The sequence below is a fragment of the Bombyx mandarina genome, chromosome 16 (genome assembly GCF_030267445.1).
Source record: "Bombyx mandarina strain Sakado chromosome 16, ASM3026744v2".
Taxonomy (NCBI): Eukaryota; Metazoa; Arthropoda; class Insecta; order Lepidoptera; family Bombycidae; genus Bombyx; species Bombyx mandarina.
The window spans coordinates 12,648,299-12,666,478 of NC_143222.1; the positions used below are offsets into that span (position 1 = coordinate 12,648,299).

The 18,180-nt window shown below is 37.4% G+C and overlaps 1 protein-coding gene across 3 annotated transcripts in view; it reads right to left on the bottom strand.

The window, feature by feature from the left end:
* Window positions 1–18,180, bottom strand: part of LOC114240522 (serine/threonine-protein phosphatase alpha-2 isoform) — a 53,066-nt gene that overhangs the window by 29,665 nt on the left and 5,221 nt on the right. For all 3 annotated transcript variants that reach the window (XM_028171093.2, XM_089733792.1, XM_089733794.1), the window contains exon 4: window positions 14,644–14,732. In XM_028171093.2, the coding sequence (XP_028026894.1) occupies window positions 14,644–14,732 (89 nt within the window). The remainder of the gene's footprint in view (window positions 1–14,643; window positions 14,733–18,180) is intronic.

The following is an 18,180-nucleotide window of genomic DNA, read 5'->3' on the forward strand; positions in this document are numbered from 1 at the left end:
AAGCCAACAAAAATTGTTCGTTCACGGAGTGTTGTAAAAAAAATGGTGGCCACGTTTGTCTCCAAAACCGGCCATGTTACGACTATTCCTCTTGAGGGACAAAGAACGGTATGCTAGCATTTGTTTGCCACAGGTCGTTTCTGAACTCCGTAAAGAGAACTGCAACCGCCGCATCATCCTCCATCACGACAATGAGAGTTCTCACACCGCGCACAGAACAAAAGAGTTTTTAGAGCAAGAAAACATAGAATTATTAGACCATCCGCCGTACAGCCCCGACCTAAGCCCTAATGATTTCTATACTTTCCCTAAAATAAAGAATAAATTGCGTGGACAGAGATTTTCATCACCTGAAGAAGCTGTGGACGCCTACAAAACGGCCATTTTGGAGACCCCAACTTCCGAATGGAATGGTTGCTTCAATGATTGGTTCCATCGTATGGAAAAATGTGTCAAATTTCGCGGAGAATACTTCGAAAAGCAATAAATACATTTTTAAATAGTAATGTTGTGTCACTTCGTTAATTCCCGAAATTTTCAGTGCCGCCCTCGTATCAATTCTGTTGAATGTTTCTCGCAACCATGAGAAACGATCAAATGTGAATCGATATGATTTCGTTGTCATCAGGTTTGAGCCCCGTGAGCTCACCTACTAGTTAAGGCGACGCTGATAAAGCCTCTCAAAGCTATCAGATTAGGTAGAAAAAGAAAAAAAAAAACGATTTCGATATAACCGTAAAAAACTTTTAAAATCACATTTTACCTTCTATGAGACATGGCGTCTGATAAAACACTGCCATGTTCAATACGTGAGAAATCTCCGGAAGCTTATAAATAGTACGCGAGGTATAAGGTTCTAGATATCCAAAATACGTATGGCACATATATTTTAGTTACATATCACTTAACGGATATTCTTCGTAGATTTTAACACTATTTCTTTATAAAAAATAGCGGCCCGCTCCGGCTTCGCTGGGGTCTTTAACAAAAGTTCTAGTAAGGATCCCTAATTTTCGTTAATAAAAAATAGCCTGTCACTAGGAGATAGTGTAGCTTCCAAAAAATGAAAGAAGTTTTCAAATCGGTTCAGTAGTTTCGGAGCCTATTCAATAAATACAAACAAACAAACAAACAAATCTTTCCTCTTTATAATATTAGTATAGAAGTATAGATAGTATAGATGACAAACGCAAGCATCCGTTTTTAGATGCGTGATAAAACAAAATGTTTTAGATTTTGACTGGTAATGTTAGTAGATATTATTATTAAAGTGACAATTGTTTAGTGACCAATAAACTAGGCTAGTGGTACTAAACAATACGATATAGCAACATCAGCTAATATTTTACCAGAGCTAAATTTCTTTGTCGCTCAAGTATCGAGTAAACAAATAGTATATGCAAAGTCATCAGACGTTACAATAGATTCGAATCACGTAGAGAATAATCGATTCGTGTGTTTTGTGTCAAACTAACAATTAGTTTTCCCAACACGAATCCCAAAGACTCCCGGAAGAACGGATCATACAACTAATACTGTTTCGAGGTTGATAACATCGTCAAGTACCATTTTCTATTTACTTCCTTCTTAGATATAAAATATCTTAATATTTATAAACACAAGAGTGACCTCGTGAATCTTGGTACTTTGTATAATATTTGTTTTATATGAGAGTATTGCATGCATATATTTGTTATTTTATTGTATGTTAATGCTTGATTTGGTTTGGTACAGAAACAAAGCAGTACAAAAAATACGACTAAGATCAAAAAAACATTTCTCGTATTTTTTTTATTTATTGTTGAGATGGGTAAAGGAGCTCACAGCCTGTCTGATGTTAAATGGTTACCGGAGCCCATAGGCATCTACAACGTAATTTTTTTTATTTATTGCTTAGATGGTTGGGCGAGCTCACGGGCCACCTGGTATTCAATGGTTACCAGAGCCCATAGACATCTACAGCGTAAATTCCGCCACCCAACTTGAGACATGAGTTCTAACGTCTCAGTATAGTTACAACACCCTCCACCCTACAAACCGACACGCATTACTGCTTCACGGCAGAAATAGGCAGGGTGGTGGTACCTACCCGTGCGGACTCACAAGAGACTCATCCTACCACCAGTATGTTTCTTGGATTCCAGTTTAAATAAATCACATAAGTTGTGCAGCGTTACAGTTTAAATTATAAATAGACACACTGTCGTTGATATCATTTGTGGTCGGTCACATTATGACGTCATAAATGTATAGCTAAATCGGCAGTCATCTATACATACATATAAATAAAATTGGAGTGTCTGCTTGTAATATTGATAATAGCCTCTTTTTACTACATGAATATCACTACATAGTATAAAACAAAGTCGTTTTCTCTGTCCCTATGTATGCTTAAATCTTTAAAACTACGCAACGGATTTTGATGCGGTTTTTTTAATAGGTAGAGTGATTGAAGTGGAAAGTTTATATGTATAATAATATCCATTAAATAGTGGAGAAATCAAAAATAAATTACAGTTTCCGAAGCGAAGGCGGGTCGCTAGTGAATATATATACGGTACATACACCAAAATAACATTTTTTTACAATTCTTGTCTGTCTGTTTGTTCCGGCTAATCTCTGGAACGGCTGGACCGATTTTGACGGGACTTTCACTGATAGGTAGCTGGATGATATAAGGAGTAGCTTAGGCTGCTTTTTTTAGACTAGCTTCGCCCCACGGCTTCACCCGCGGTACGACAATAGCCGCGGGTAACATCGCGGGACTCAGCTATCCGTAATTAATTTGAATGATTCCGAAGCGAAGCGGGGCCGGGTCGCTAGTAGTAACTAAAATGTTTGCGTTCACTTCCAGCGTTCGAACGAAGGTTAATATTCGTCCGTGACCCAATAATGGTAGACGCGTCGTTTCGTTTTTCGGGAAAACTCGCGATTTCGTAACTCATATAATTTTTCGGAACGATAAAAATTTCAAGACGCTTTTCTCTCAAGTGTTCGGGTTTCTAAAGCTTTAACTTTACATTTTATTTTTATAATCATTATTCATTTTATATTTAAATTATTCAAAAGAATTAACAAGTTTGTTACATTCTTTTTTTTACATATTACATTATTGTCCATGATGTTTTTTAAAAGCAATAATAATATACTCGTATAAAACAGTATACTATATATATATATTTATTGTTTAGGTTGGTGGACGAGCTCACAGCCCACCTGGTGTTAAGTGGTTACTGGAGCCCATAGACATCTACAACGTAAATGCGCCACCCATCTTGAGATATAAGTTCCAAGGTCTCAGTATAGTTACAACGGCTGCACCACTCTTCGAACCGAAATGCATTACTGTTTCACGGCAGAAATAGGCAGGGTGGTAGTACCTACCCGCGCGGACTCACAAGAGGTCCTACCACCAGTAATTGCGCAAATTATAATTTTGCGGGTTTGAATTTTATTACACGATGTTATTCCTTCACCGTGGAAGTCAATCGTGAACATTTGTTGAAATTATATTATAACTCATAAATCGTGAACGTTTGTTGATATTTCATTAGAAAAATTGGTACCCGCCTGCGGGATTCGAACACCGGTGCATCACTCAACACGAATGCACCGGACGTCTTATCCTTTAGGCCAAGAAGACTTCAAACATCGACCCAGATTTTAGACGCAAGACATTCACGACTCAGAATGTGTCACAATCGTTTTCATTAGCCAGGTAATCCTCTGCATTATAGTATACAGTATTGCATTGTCTGCGAAATCAAACAGAGATCTCAACGAGTCATATCGTCACTCAAGAGAGTATTAGCTACAGTTGAGGCATTGTTGAATCATAATAGCGTTGTAATATTTCAGCAGTTTTTTAAATCCTTTTATCCATTCCGTGACTCATGAACGCGAATGGAATTTTAATGCAGTCAATAAATAAAACTGAATCCAATATGATTCCAAATCAAAATGCTTATAATACACGTATCTAAAAATACAAGAGAAATCACAAATATCTAATCTCCACGATGCGAAAATTTCAATTTCAAATTAGTAATCAAACGTAACTTTCATATTATGTTCCTCTTGCGTTTAAGATTATTATTATACTTCCATTTCTTTTGACAATTACTTATATAATAAGCCAAATTTAATATATTTTAATTTATTTAATTATCTTGAGAATGGCAGACAAGCGTATAAAGTTAAATAAATTTTTTTTTTCTCTTTTACTAACGTTGTCCATTTGAGGTTAAAAATTAATGCTTGCGAGAGAATTCCCTGTATATTGAACCTACTAAAGAAAAAGTATTAATTGAAAGGTTTTATCATCCACCCATTTACGATAAATTTAATCTACCGATGCATTATCCCAATATCTGTATTTATTTTAGCCTAAATAAAAACTTCGAGGTAATTCAGTGAAATGTTTGGGGATTCTGTAAAACGTTTCAGAGAATTTAAACTCCTCCTCCCACACCGCAATAAATTTCGTAATATTTTCGTTTTGAACTGAGCACAAAACACTGCCATAAACATTTAAAATAAAACATATGCGTTCGGTTTGTTTTATAACATCAACACGCAATGAATCCATTCAGTTTTTTTTCATACGTATTCGCCAGTAACCAAAGAGGCTGTTCCAGATACGCCCGGGGGTAGACGGGCTCACGGGCTCAACCTAAGAGAATTTGGTAGCCCCAGTAAGAGTAGTGCTTCGCAGAATCTACCACCGGATCGGATTCACGAGCGACTGAGAACATCCGATGAGAAACTCAGTGGGCTGTATATGGGTTAGTTCGCTCGTCGAACTCTTCGTCGCTATCGACAAGTTTAGGAAGGATTATTGGTGGCCCGTAGGCCTTTCCAGTTTCACCAGGACAGGTGGGCGAGCACAGACTCAGCCAGGAGGGAGGGACGGAGAATTACGATCTCTCAAGGCTGGCTGTGTGCTCTTGAAAAGGTCATTCCACGCAGCACTCCACTAAAAAATATTCTTCAAGTATTGGAGCGTGTTGTCGAACAATAGTGAAGACACTTCACTGTATATCCATCAAGAAACATATTTATAATTTACAAATTCTAAATTACAAGAATCTTTAAAGAATCTATTAAAATCATAAGAGTAGGGTATATTTCATTGTATATCGATATGACGACAAAACGAAAGTAAAACCTTAAACACAAACAAGACAAGTATAGCCTGTATAAGGGAACCTGTTTCAAATTTTCAATACACGATCGACAATATGGCGCGGATTGATGTTGTCATTGGACATGTAACAATGAAAACGAAGTTAACAGGGGTTTTTGAAAAATATATGTATTTTAAATTCACTCTTATGGATTTAATGAGCACCTGTTCCGCCAATAATTAATCATGCGCTACGGTGTGAAGGGTGCACAGCTGTTGTACCAAATAAATTGAAAATTCGAACTGTCTCAGGATGGTCTAAATCCCCTTGTGCTATGAACATCGGCATCCTCTCATTCCGAAAATCTCTCGACTACACACTCACCTAGTGCAATAAAAAAGATAACGCGGAAGCAATGATAAGAGCCACTTCAAGGCGATGGAAATAATTTTAAAACCAAACTATTCGAAGGTATACTCCTTGTTTACGAAAAGCGTACGCGACAGTCGACTTGGTTAAAGACATTCTCTTACCACGCGATAAAACATTTTCATGTACTCTTCACGGTCATGGCTATATTGATAGTAGCAGACTCGCAGATAGATTATAATCACAAAAAAAACATGAGATTTTGTGAGTTTGAGAAGCCTTTAAATGATACAGAATTTGATTTTATCTCAAATCTTGCTTTAATGCGGTAGGTCTTTTTAAAATTCAGTTTACTATTTAAATATTAAAAAGTTACATAGAAAAGCGGGTGCAGGAAATTTTAAACGTGTCCCCAACATCAAACCTTCCTACAAACGAAATGGACAATGGAAGGACAATACAAACTGCAAAAGTTCTTGCTAGTGATCGGGTGTAATGTGAGCCTGCACGGGTAGGTATCAATCACTACTCTGCCGATTTCTATCGGGATGCTTACAAGTCTAAAGCGTGTGTGTGTGACAGTGTTATATAAATCGATTCGACCTCATGTTTCCAAGAGAATGGGCTAATTTACGTTTTAGTGTATATAGGTTAATTAAACAAATTTAAAATTTCTTTTACGGTTTAATCTCCTGTTAAGTTTCAGATATTATACGGTTTTCTTGGTGACGGACGGAAAGCAATTTTATTTACGTCAACGAATCGCGAAAACGAAAGAAAATACTACATACACATAATACCGTTTTTTACTTCTTCATAATTTGACAAAATTTATGGCTATATCCTTGTATGTATTGCTTTATAATTTGCACGATATCAAATTTACCCTTCCCGATTCCACAGAGTACGACCGCAAAAGCGTCACTGTTAATAGTTTTTTTATTTTTTTTTTATTGCCCCTGGAGGCAGACGAACATACGGCCCGCCTGATGGTGAGTGGTTACCGTTGCCCATGGACTTCAGCAATGCCAGGGGCAGAGCCTACCGCTTAATACTCTCCACAAGCCTCGTTTGAAGAAGGACATGTCATAGCTGCTCATCGCTATTGAAAATACCTTTTTTTAGCCTATCTATGCTGATAGCCTTGAGAGGCTATTTCAGCATACACGGGGCTTAAGCCGGGAGTGTAATGACGTGTTTAGGACGACGTCGACTGTTTACCATTCGGTCCACAGGATCGGGTATGAAAATACCAAATACAACAAAGTACACCGTAGAATAACAAAACAGACATCACAAATTACTACTGGGTCACTATCCTTATTAAGAGAATCACGTTTTGTCCTCATCGATGTGCGTATAATTCAATCGTTTCCTTGTTGTTTGTTCCATTGGAATTTAACAATACAATATGGTACTAAATTTTAATAAAATAAAATTTTATTGTAGAATGTTCTTTCATCACAAGCGGTTTAATTCAAGAACTCTTATTAAACCCGTATTGACCTCGGAAATGCTTGTGCATTTTTTAATAAATTCAAATCCGGCACCATTTATACATATATAAGTAACACTATCGTCAGACATCGTAGGGGCGAATAGAGTATCGAGCTAAGAGAAATATTGAGAACACCAACAATTTAGTAATCTCTTGACGTTAGCAAATGAAAACGAATGACAGTTCTTAGGACAGAGACACCGCTCTTCAGGAAGGCTGGTTGGTACCTAAGTGTGATGGCGTCTACGCGCCTCCATCGGCTAGGCTCTGTCGTTAGCCGAGTTCCGACGATACCGCAATCGTGCTGCCATCTCTCGGGAATCGTGCTGCGTTTCGTTTAGCTACCAAACTAATGACCGTTTCCGACATATAGAAAGTCCGTAAAATAGGCCTAGTAGAAATCAATAGGCAACTACCAGCTATCTTGAAAACTAAACTGGAAACGTATAACTATAACGCTAGTAGTTAACGAACTGGAATTCTGAGAACGTGATCTGGCAGTATTATGAGTAAATCACACGCGAGTATTGCAGTTTCAATACAGGACACGTACTGGTTTCGGGTCTTCAGAAATTTACGGCTATGTACTGTTACACGCATTACTTTCTTTTTTATTGCTTAGATGGGTGGACGAGCTCACAGCCCACCTGGTGTTAAGTGGTTACTGGAGCCCATAGACATCTACTATGTAAATGCGCCACCCACCTCGAGATATAATTTCTAAGGTCTCAGTATAGTTACAACGGCTGCACCACCCTTCAAACCGAAACGCATTACTGCTTCACGGCAGAAATAGGCAGGGCGGTGGTACCTATCCGCGCGGACTCACAAGTGGTCCTACCACCAGCATTATGTGTGCTTAATGATTGACCAACATAAGCCAATATATAAAGCTAACGCAATGTAACACAATAAAAAACGCGATAACGATGTAGAGATGACGCGCAGGGTCAACGGCCTCGTGTGGCATCCGTCAACCACTTTTGCTTTAAATTGCTACGACTCGTAAACAACACGCAACTTAAAAACAGTAAGTTGTTGAAATTCGTTAAAACAACATGTTTTCTGTTTATTAGTAGTAGAATTACTTTATTGATATTATCAAAAAAAGTTGACGGTACCAGAAAAAAACTTTTATTCTACTAAAATTAATAAAAAAAAGTGTAGCTTACTAGTCGGATGTTAGTTACTAGTCAATTTTTGAATATCTGTTAATTTGAACAATTCCTCTCAACTGTTATCAAAGTTTAATCTCGGATGAGTTTGCATTTGAAGAGCTATCTACCGCCACGATCATATCTGTCGAGATATTTTTGGTAACACGAGATCACCACGTTCGAAGAGTCCATTGCGGTGTTAATGCACTCGACAACTGATGGTATTACAATGTATTTTATTAGATAATAAACATAAGCGTACTTCTTCGAGAAGATTAAACTGTTTAAACGTTTTTATTATTACAGACTAGCTACCCGCCCTCGCTTCGCTTCGGAAACATTAAATTTTATTATTGATAGCTGAGTCCCGCGATGTTACCCGCGGTAATCACCCGGTACCGCGGGTGAAACGGGGTGAAGCTAGTCTAAAAAAAGTTGCCTAAGTCCTTATATCATCAGTGAAAGTCCCGTCAAAATCGGTCCAGCCGTTCCAGAGATTAGTCGGAATAAACAGACAGACAGACAGACAAATATTGTAATAAATGTTATTTTGGCGTATGTACCGTATATATATTCATATGAATGTGGTAAAAAGAGGCTCTTTCAATATTACAAACAGACACTCCAATTTTATTTATATGTATTACAGATAACTTGTATAGCTAACAGCTAATGGAATAAAAATGTGAGCATTCATAAACACAATTCACTTCACTTAGGTGTATATGTCCTTTTCATGTCATATTTCAATTATCCAGTTACATAGCTTTGAGGAAAACTGTAAGTGACCCAAGACACAAACAATTATAGGGCCACATTCCTGAGGAGGTTTGTTTCTTCTTTTTTCCATACCTATTCGCTGGTAGCCTAAAGGGTTATACCAGTTTCTCGCGGACGGGGGTTCCCCAAGCACGAATTCAATCAAAGAGATTTTCAAATCTCCAGCAACAGTAGAAGATTTTATATTCGAATATATTGAAACATTTTAATTTAACGGCCGTCTGGTGTAGTGGGTAAGTGACATGGTCATTACACAAGGGGATCGCGGGTTCGAATCCCGCCAAGGGAAGATATTTGTATGATAAATATAAATGTCTTTTCCAGGGTTATGGATGTATATTAAATATATGTACGTGTATAATATAAATCTTACATTTATTTCCGTTATCTGGTAACTGTAACACAAGTTTTTTACGAACTTAGCACGGAACCAGTTAACGTGGCGTGATTGTTATTAAATATTTATTTATTTATTTATTGTATCCAAAACGGAATTAATCAATCACAAATCCCTTTCGTTTTCGATACAGACGACGATATAATTGCCTGACCTTGGCTTATCGCGTGTACAACTTTCTAAGGACAAGGGCGAATTCGTTACATTATCCAATACGATTCGCGTCAAGGACACGTTGAATTTAAAAAATTTTTACATATTTTTTATAATCATTCATTTACATTTGAAAATGAGACATGTATATTTAATACACGACGTATTGTTCCTTCACCGTGAAAGTAATTTGTGAACATTTGTTAAGTACGTATTTTATTAGAAAAATTGGGATCTTCCTGTGAGTTTTGAACGCTGGCACAGTCGCATCGATAGATACAATCGCACCGGGCGCCTTATCCTTTAGGCCACGACGACTTCACATTCATTTGGTATTGATTAAAAACTTATTTCAATTTATATTTAGAACCCATTGTCAATCTTAAACTGCTTCCAAAATTCAATACACGACATGCAACAACTTATTTGTTTAGTTTGGTATCTTCTGATCAATTTCTAGTACACCAGTATGTTGAACATATTCTTCCACACCTAGCCAGTGATACGTTAATTATAATATTCATTTTTTGAGTTTTATTACGTTCCGAAGTTAAAAATAATCTATATATTAATACGTGAAGCAAAAACTTTGTATCCCTTTTTACGAAAATTGCACGGACGGAGGAGTATGAAATTTTCCACACTTATAGAGAATATAGAGAAGAAGTGCACAATGCTAATATTTTTTTAAAAATAATGCATAAGAGATACATTAAGTCAATAAAGAAAACATTACACACACTACATACCATGTATTTGACGCATACACGCATGCATACTATTTATTGTCAAACTTTTGTTCTTGACGTCTGTTGTCAAATTGAGAATAGATTAAATATTGTTTGCCTTTGTTAATATTTTTTAGTGTAGCCTTGGCGAAATTAGTGATTATAGAAGTATAAAATACAATCATAATAGTGTACAAACTTACAATTCCAATTAATTATAGTCGAATTTCGACTACTGCGGGACCTCTAGTCTCTATAAAAAACTGAACAAGATAAACAAAACTAGTTCGATCGAATTTAATGCAACACTAAAATATATCTATTCTGTAGACATTACGCGGAAAAGAAACTCTGTTGAACAGAGCAGGCACGTGGTTTCGGCGCGTCTGCAAAACAAACGTATGTATCGACCTAGGGCTGCGGAGCCCTACCTGTATTAACAAATACAGAAATTATTTCATTTATTTATTTTTCTACGAAAATATAAAAATAGTACCTATGTTTCTGCCTTAACATCCGTTGTAGAAATTAGTGTCAAACTTTGGTCCATTGTTTCATATAAAAAAAATATTTTTATTATTTCTGTAAGCATTAATACTCGATTTGCTACTATTACGACTAAGTTCATCTCTAAATATATGGTAAAATTACATATAGAGTTTACATATATTATATATAAAAATGAATTGCTGTTCGTTAGTCTCGCTAAAACTCGAGAACGGCTGGACCGATTTGGCTAATTTCGGTCTTGAATTATTTGTGGATGTCCAGATAGATAGATAGATAAACATGAAAATGCTCGGAATTAAATAAAAATAACAATTTTGTTTTTCCTTAGAGTGTCCCCGTTGGACGGATTACTTTTGTTTGTTTTAAGTTTATTTTATACAAATGTTTAGGTCTTTTATTTATCGATTGAGGCACTACGAAGTCTGCCGGGTCAGCTAATATATTATATATATTTTTTTTAAATTAAATTCATTAACAGATAAAATGTTGGCAGCCCTAGCACGACCTTGGCTGCAGGCCGAGTAACGAACTATTCATATTTATTTACGCGATTACGGTTTCCAGTGATACGCGATCCGCCTAACGTGATATTTGCGCGAAAAGATTGGCAGGTTAATGAATGCTAACATTCTTTCTTCAAGAACTACGAGAATTAATTAATTGACCACGACCACTTCGCCAGTAAGTAATGAAATGAAAACGACGAGAAATCTCACGCAATTCTTTTCATTGCATCTAAAAGACCCGTGAAAAGTCACAGATCTTTAGACTCAAAATACTGCAAGGGTTGGGAGTGCTGTCTATTTATGCAGCAATGCAATCAAGAGTTTGATGAAGATGTTCCCCAATGCACAAGATATTTTGATATGTTTCAATCTACGCAGAGGAACTTTTTATTTATTGCTTAGGTGGGTGGACGTGCTTACGGCCCACCTGGTGTTAAGCGGTTACCGGAGCCCATAGACATCTACAAGGTAAATGTAGCCACCTACCTTGAGATATAAGTTCTAAGGTCTCAGTATACATAGTTACAACAGCGGCCTTCAAACCGAAACGCATTGCTGCTTCATGGCAGAAACAGACAGGGCGGTGGTACCTACCCGCGCGGACTCACAAGAGGTCCTACCACCAATAATTACGCAAATTATAATTTTGCGGGTTTGATTTTTACTACACGATGTTAGTCCTTCACCGTGGATGTCAATCGTGAACATTTGTTAAGTACGTATTTCATTAGAAAAATTGGTACCCGTACCCGCCTGCGGGATTCCAATACCGGTACATCGCTAGATAAGAATGCTACGAACGTCTTATCCTTTAGGCCACGACGACTTTAAAAAAAGCCTTTAAGACTTTAAGCTGTTCTTTGTTTTGATTTGTACGGGGTGTTCCCCACTCAACTTCGGTCAGAAGGATCGCGAGCTCTTAAATAATTACTATATCATTATGCAGCTCATACCACACATGAGACAATAATAACCCTATTGTTGCGCAAAAGAATCGGTGATATTTGAATCACGCTAATTGTGTACTGTAAACCCAGGCCGCTTTCAATCTTCATCAAGATTAATCAGCCTCAATTGGTAGCCAATGAGCGAACAAGTAGTTTGACGTCACGTACAAGGTTTTCTACAATAGAACAATGAAGAAACGCAGTTTATAATAATTTATCGAACGATAAATTCCGAAAATGACAGATAAGAATTTTATCTTTAGACATGCAGCCGGATTACGTGAGCGTCAATTTTGAGGTCCAATTAAAAATATGATTTTTTTTTAAAGAATATTTCCGTATATTTAATTCAAATTTTTTTGATGAGGAGTAATGAATGGATCTAAATTCTCGGCAGTGCTTGTGATATATTCATCAAACTAGTGACTTGTTCTTCAGACTGTGAAGTTTTTAGTAATTGCAAGGACTAACCCTTAAAATATATATTGTTGGGAACGGAAGGAAGGGCAGCGTCTGTCTTCACTTGCAAAAAAAATATTGTGAGGATTCTTACAAACAAGGCTTTAGAAAATTGACCAAACTACCGTCAAATCTTATTATTTAGTACAAAGTACTTAGGACTCACGAAATTCGAATGAAATATTATCCAAAATTGTCTATTGGTAGCCTATCTCACACCGAACACGGCGTATATTAGACTATCCTTCAAAAAGATCAAAAGCCTTGTGTCGGGGCTCCACTGATACCTCGACTAATAAATTAACGTATGAGAACCGCAGCTTCCACATCACGGTACAGCGAGCGCTTAATTGGATCAGTCGACGAACACAATGTTCCGTGAACTAAAACAGAACCGTCGTAATGTAGTATTATAATTGAATAGAAAGCATAGTCCTTACGAAATTTCTGATTGAATTCGATAAAATACATATAATATTGTTAATATTTCAGTTGCGATTCCAAAACAGCCCGGTATCTAATTTGTGCGGTTTTTCTTATGAATTCCCGAGACTTTAGGCTTTTTATGGCATTAATACAAATAGGATACAAATATACCATAATATGGAAGACGACTTGAAAACTCATTCGAACTTATTCGGAGGATATTACTAGACATACTTAGGAACAATGAGACATCGCGGGAAGGCTGGCGCAGATATGAAACATTGATATTATTCTGTACATAAAATGATAGTTTACGACAGGAAATTCATGTGGTATAATGAAAAATAAACTAATAATATTAAGAAACAGTCCCGGCGCTAGCATTAGTTTTTTTTTATTGCTTAGATGGGTGGACGATCTCACAGTCCCACTGGTGTTAAGTGGTTACTGGAGCCCATAGACATCTACAACGTAAATGCGCCACCCACCTTGAGATATCAGTTGTAAGATCTCGGTATAGTTACAACGGCTGCCCTACCCTTCAGACCGAAACGCATTACTGCTTCACGGCAGAAATAGGCAGGGCGGTGGTACCTACCCGCGCGGACTCACAAGAGGTCCTACCACCAGTAAAAGTTTTACGTGCTATAGATGTTTCATATCAATTAGTAAAAACAAATCACAACATTCTGTAATCGATAAAGTTTGTATAATTATTGAAGATAGATATGAAGAAAGATATTGATCATCGATTTGCTGCAAACAAATCAACTAAACAATCGATCTTCCACTCAAAACACGTTATTTGACCCAAACAACGTGTACAAAGAAGATTCCAATTCCAATTGATGTACATCGGAGGGTACTAGTTCAAAAGCACTCGAAACAAGAACAGAGAATCTCGACCTCAGAAAAATTCGATTAAATGCTACTTGTTCTAGAAAGGTCAAGAGAGATCCAGGAATATGAGGTAGTCGTGTGAACGTTTCAAGGTAAAGAGACCTCGGGAATGAGAAAAAGGATAGTATACATCGAGACATTTGTATAACTTCATTAATTTCCTCTAAGGTGATCGTTCTTGTATTATATAACATATTTATTCTTAGTCGTCTTTTACCACGAAATGATAGTTTTCAAAACGTTAGAAATATTAAATGAACTATAATAAGCGGAAGATTAAACTACTTAATAATTAATTTTGCGACTCGGAAAAAATTAATCAATGTTTTCATCTGCGTTCTTTAAAGGTTCATTGTAACGTTGATCAAAAACACTTCATATTGCTTTATCAAGTCATCATTCTTATCTGTTATATATATTAGCCAAAGTAGTGTATACTCTAGTGACTTTTTTTCCCTACCTAAAATGATAGCCTTCAGAGGCTATGTTAGCGTAACCTAACAAGTAGGTGAGCTCACGCGGCTCAAGCCTGACGAAGTTGCTAACACTAACCCCAGCAACAAAAATCAGCAGAATATACCACCGGATCGGAAACGCGACCCACTGAGAATATCCGGCGAGAAGCTCAGTGGGCATCAGCTTAGGTAGAAAAAAAGTCCTAAAAGTGCAATAAATAATGTCACTCACCTATCGCCGCAACGGGAAGGCAGTTGAAGCAGTCTGTGAACGTCTTCCATAGTTTAATGTTATACCTCCTTTTGCACTCATCGTAAAACCTGTTGGACAAAAAACATTCATGGTAACAAGCAAGGTACACGGAAGAAGGTCCAGACGTTTAACGCGACCAATTGTTTTTAAGTTATCCTTAATAATACACATTTAATCTGACTTCATCGACGGCATTGATATAGCCCACTGAGATTCTTAGTGCGAGTTTTTTAACTTTCCCGAAATTCGGAATTTGAAATTGAAAGTTAACTCAAATTTGTATGGAGTTGGAACAGCGCCCCTAGCGGCAAAGAAAGGGAAGCTGTTCCAGCCCGTTACAAAACTCGTACTGGTCGGATCAGACACGCTCCACTCTCAACGCTTCAGTCCATGTTTGCTATCCACACAGCCGAGGGTAGGCAGGAGTGGCGCAGGATAATCCGGGAGAAAGTTATTAGAGGAGGCCACGACCCTCAGCATTGAGGATTATCAGCGGCCGATCATTCGGGAGGACGGGCGCGAGTATGTTTTTATACAATTGAAGATATGAGTGGATGAAGGGGTTAAGTACCATTTTTAAGATTTTTGAGTTTTTACATTAAATGAAGGTGTTATGTGCCTATAAATTATATTTGACCTTAAAACTCCGGGTTTAAAGGCTATTTTTTAAAATTTCATGTGATGAAGGATTCGATACGAATGCACCGGACGTGTTATCCTATAGGTCACGACGACTTAAATTGCATCAAACTAAGAAAATAAACTTACAAAAATGATTAAAATTATTTTTAAAACGTAACCAAAGGTGTCAAAGGTAACATTTTTGCGTGCTGCGAATATAAAGTTCAGAATGATAAAATTCTAAAATACGCAAAAAAAAGAATACCAATTTAGTAAATGTAAGCTAATTGTATTTTCATGCGTCTGGCCAACGTCCAGATAATGTGGTTCATTGTCAAACTATGACTAAGCTCCAAATAGCTCGTTACGTGTGACGCGCAAGTCAAACAACAAACCTTGTTGATACATAGACTAACTAGCTTTTGTCCGCGACTCCGTCTGCGTGGAATAGTTACTTTGGTATAACGCAAAATTTTACCTCCCACTTCATTTACGTAGAAAGTGAAAATATTTTTGAATTATAAAATGTTAAGGAGCTTTTTAAACCCCTATTTTGAAACATTCTTTATTGGTGCTCCACTTGTATTGGCCTTACCGTGGTGTTATATAGCCTATCCTAGCCTAGCCTTCCTCAAGAAATGGGTTATCTAACACTGAAAGAATTATTAAATCGGACCAGTAGTTCCTAAGATTAGCGCGTTCAAACAAACAAAGTCTTCAGCTTTATAATATTAGAAGTGTTAAATCACCGATGGTGCTCAAATTCGCGATCAAATTTAAATAGGCTTATCGCTAATTTTTATCACGCGTCATGCGATTACTTTAAATTTGGTGCTGATTTTGATTTATTCTGATTCTGCTGATATAGCCGTCCCTCGTAAAACACGATTCATTCGTATCGCGCTGTATCGAAATCGTGTTATACGAAACAAGGTACACCGTGTAGTATCGAGACCTTGTGTAATATCGAAACCGTGTTTTACAAGGGGGCGCCTGTATGAGAGCGGCTATGGATCTTATATTGCACGCTTGTTTCCAGTTCCTCTAAAACGGGGGTTCCCAAACTTATTTTGTCTATTGCCCACTTTGAGAATAAATTTTTTTTAGCGCCCCCATTTTATCACCTACTTAAAAACCACTGTAGCGAGAGCTCAGTCGGTATCTAAGAGTCTTCCTAGATAAAATTACAAATCGCCTCCCAAGCTCCTACACAGTACCCCCATTTTTTTTCTGGGTCTCTTACCGCCCCCCTTTAGGCCTGCAGCTCCTACAAAGGGGCGTTATCGCCCACTTTGGGAAAGGCTGCTCTAGAACATGTCACGTCATACGACGTAGTTCTAAAGTTGTTGCTATATTATACATTGTGATTTTTTTTAAACCGCGTAATAAGCATCGGAGACCACATACATAACAACGTAAATACTGATGATTCATTACTAATATAATTTTTTTAACGAGTAACTATTGATTCATAGCCGTATTCTGGCTTTGGTAATAGGACAGCTTGTGAGTGCGTACGGGTAGGTAGGTAGATACCAACCAATATATAGAGTGAAGCAGTTATGGTTACTTTGGTGACAGGACGTCTTATGAGTCCGCACCGGTAGTTACCAGTGAATATTTACGGTGAAGCAAGTATGTGTTTGGATTTAAAGGGAGGAGCAGTTTTTGTACTGTAAAATCTCAATCTATTTTGAGTGTTACGACAAAAACTTGCTTAAAATTCGAAAAATAAATTGCAATAATTCAATTCAAACGTACAAGACACGCGAACGCTTAAAAAAAAACAAACAAACTTTCCTACATTATTACATTACGTATTTGGTTAATCGAAGAGTTTAACATTACGGAACAAAATGACGAATTAAATAGATTATTATGTATCTGCCGACGAACATGGCGTGTTCGCTACATATCGTTCACGCTTGATAACAATGTGATAAGTGATAACACGAAACATTCACCGTAATAAGACTCGTTACAAATATAAATATTCAGTATGCATAGAACAGGATACTTTATTGCAAGCCCTACTAAAGCATAACAATACAAAACAAACAGATTGATGCGCTGTAAAAACGAAAAAACAAAAAATCACACAATTAACTTCCACGGTGAAGGAATAACATCCGTTGCCGTTGTAACTATACCTGAGACCTTACAATTATGTCTCAAGGTGGGTGGTGCATTTATGTTATAGCTTTCTATGGGCTCCAGTAACCACTTAACACCAGGTGGGCTGTGAGCTCGTCCACCCATCTCAGCAATAAAAAAAGTGGCCAAAGTATTCCAGAACTCTACGTAGGCAGATGGTAGAAAGCCTCGTCTTTATCTGGAGTTCTTGGAGGATCGACACGTTGGTGCGATGTGCTGTCCAGGGAATTCCTAGCATCTTTCGCCAGCACCACATCTCAAATGCATCAAGTCGGTCGCGATCGGCTTTCTTCATGGTCCAGTGTGCTTAGTGCGAGTTTTTTAACGTTATCGATAGCGTAAAAGTCACCTCATATTTGTATGGAATGTCATCGTTTGCCTACGTTTGCCGCTAGGGGCGCTGTTCCAACTGCATACAAAATTGGCTTAACTTTTACGCTATCGAGAACGTTAAGAAACTCGCACTAAGCACACAGGTCTCTGCGCCATATAAGAATATGGAGAACAGTAAACTGCGTACAAGATTGCTCTTGATGTGATGTGAGTAGCATCATCCTGCCTATCTCTGCCGCGAAGCCATCATATTTTCCGCTTCAATTGGGGTGCTCGTTAAAAAAAAGGATGTATTAGCCACGCAGCCCGTATTAAGCTAAGCTGTTTTAATACACAGCTCTGTATCTCATACATTAGATACCAAATACGGATGTTAATAAGGGTACAATGATTTTCAAAAACTGCACA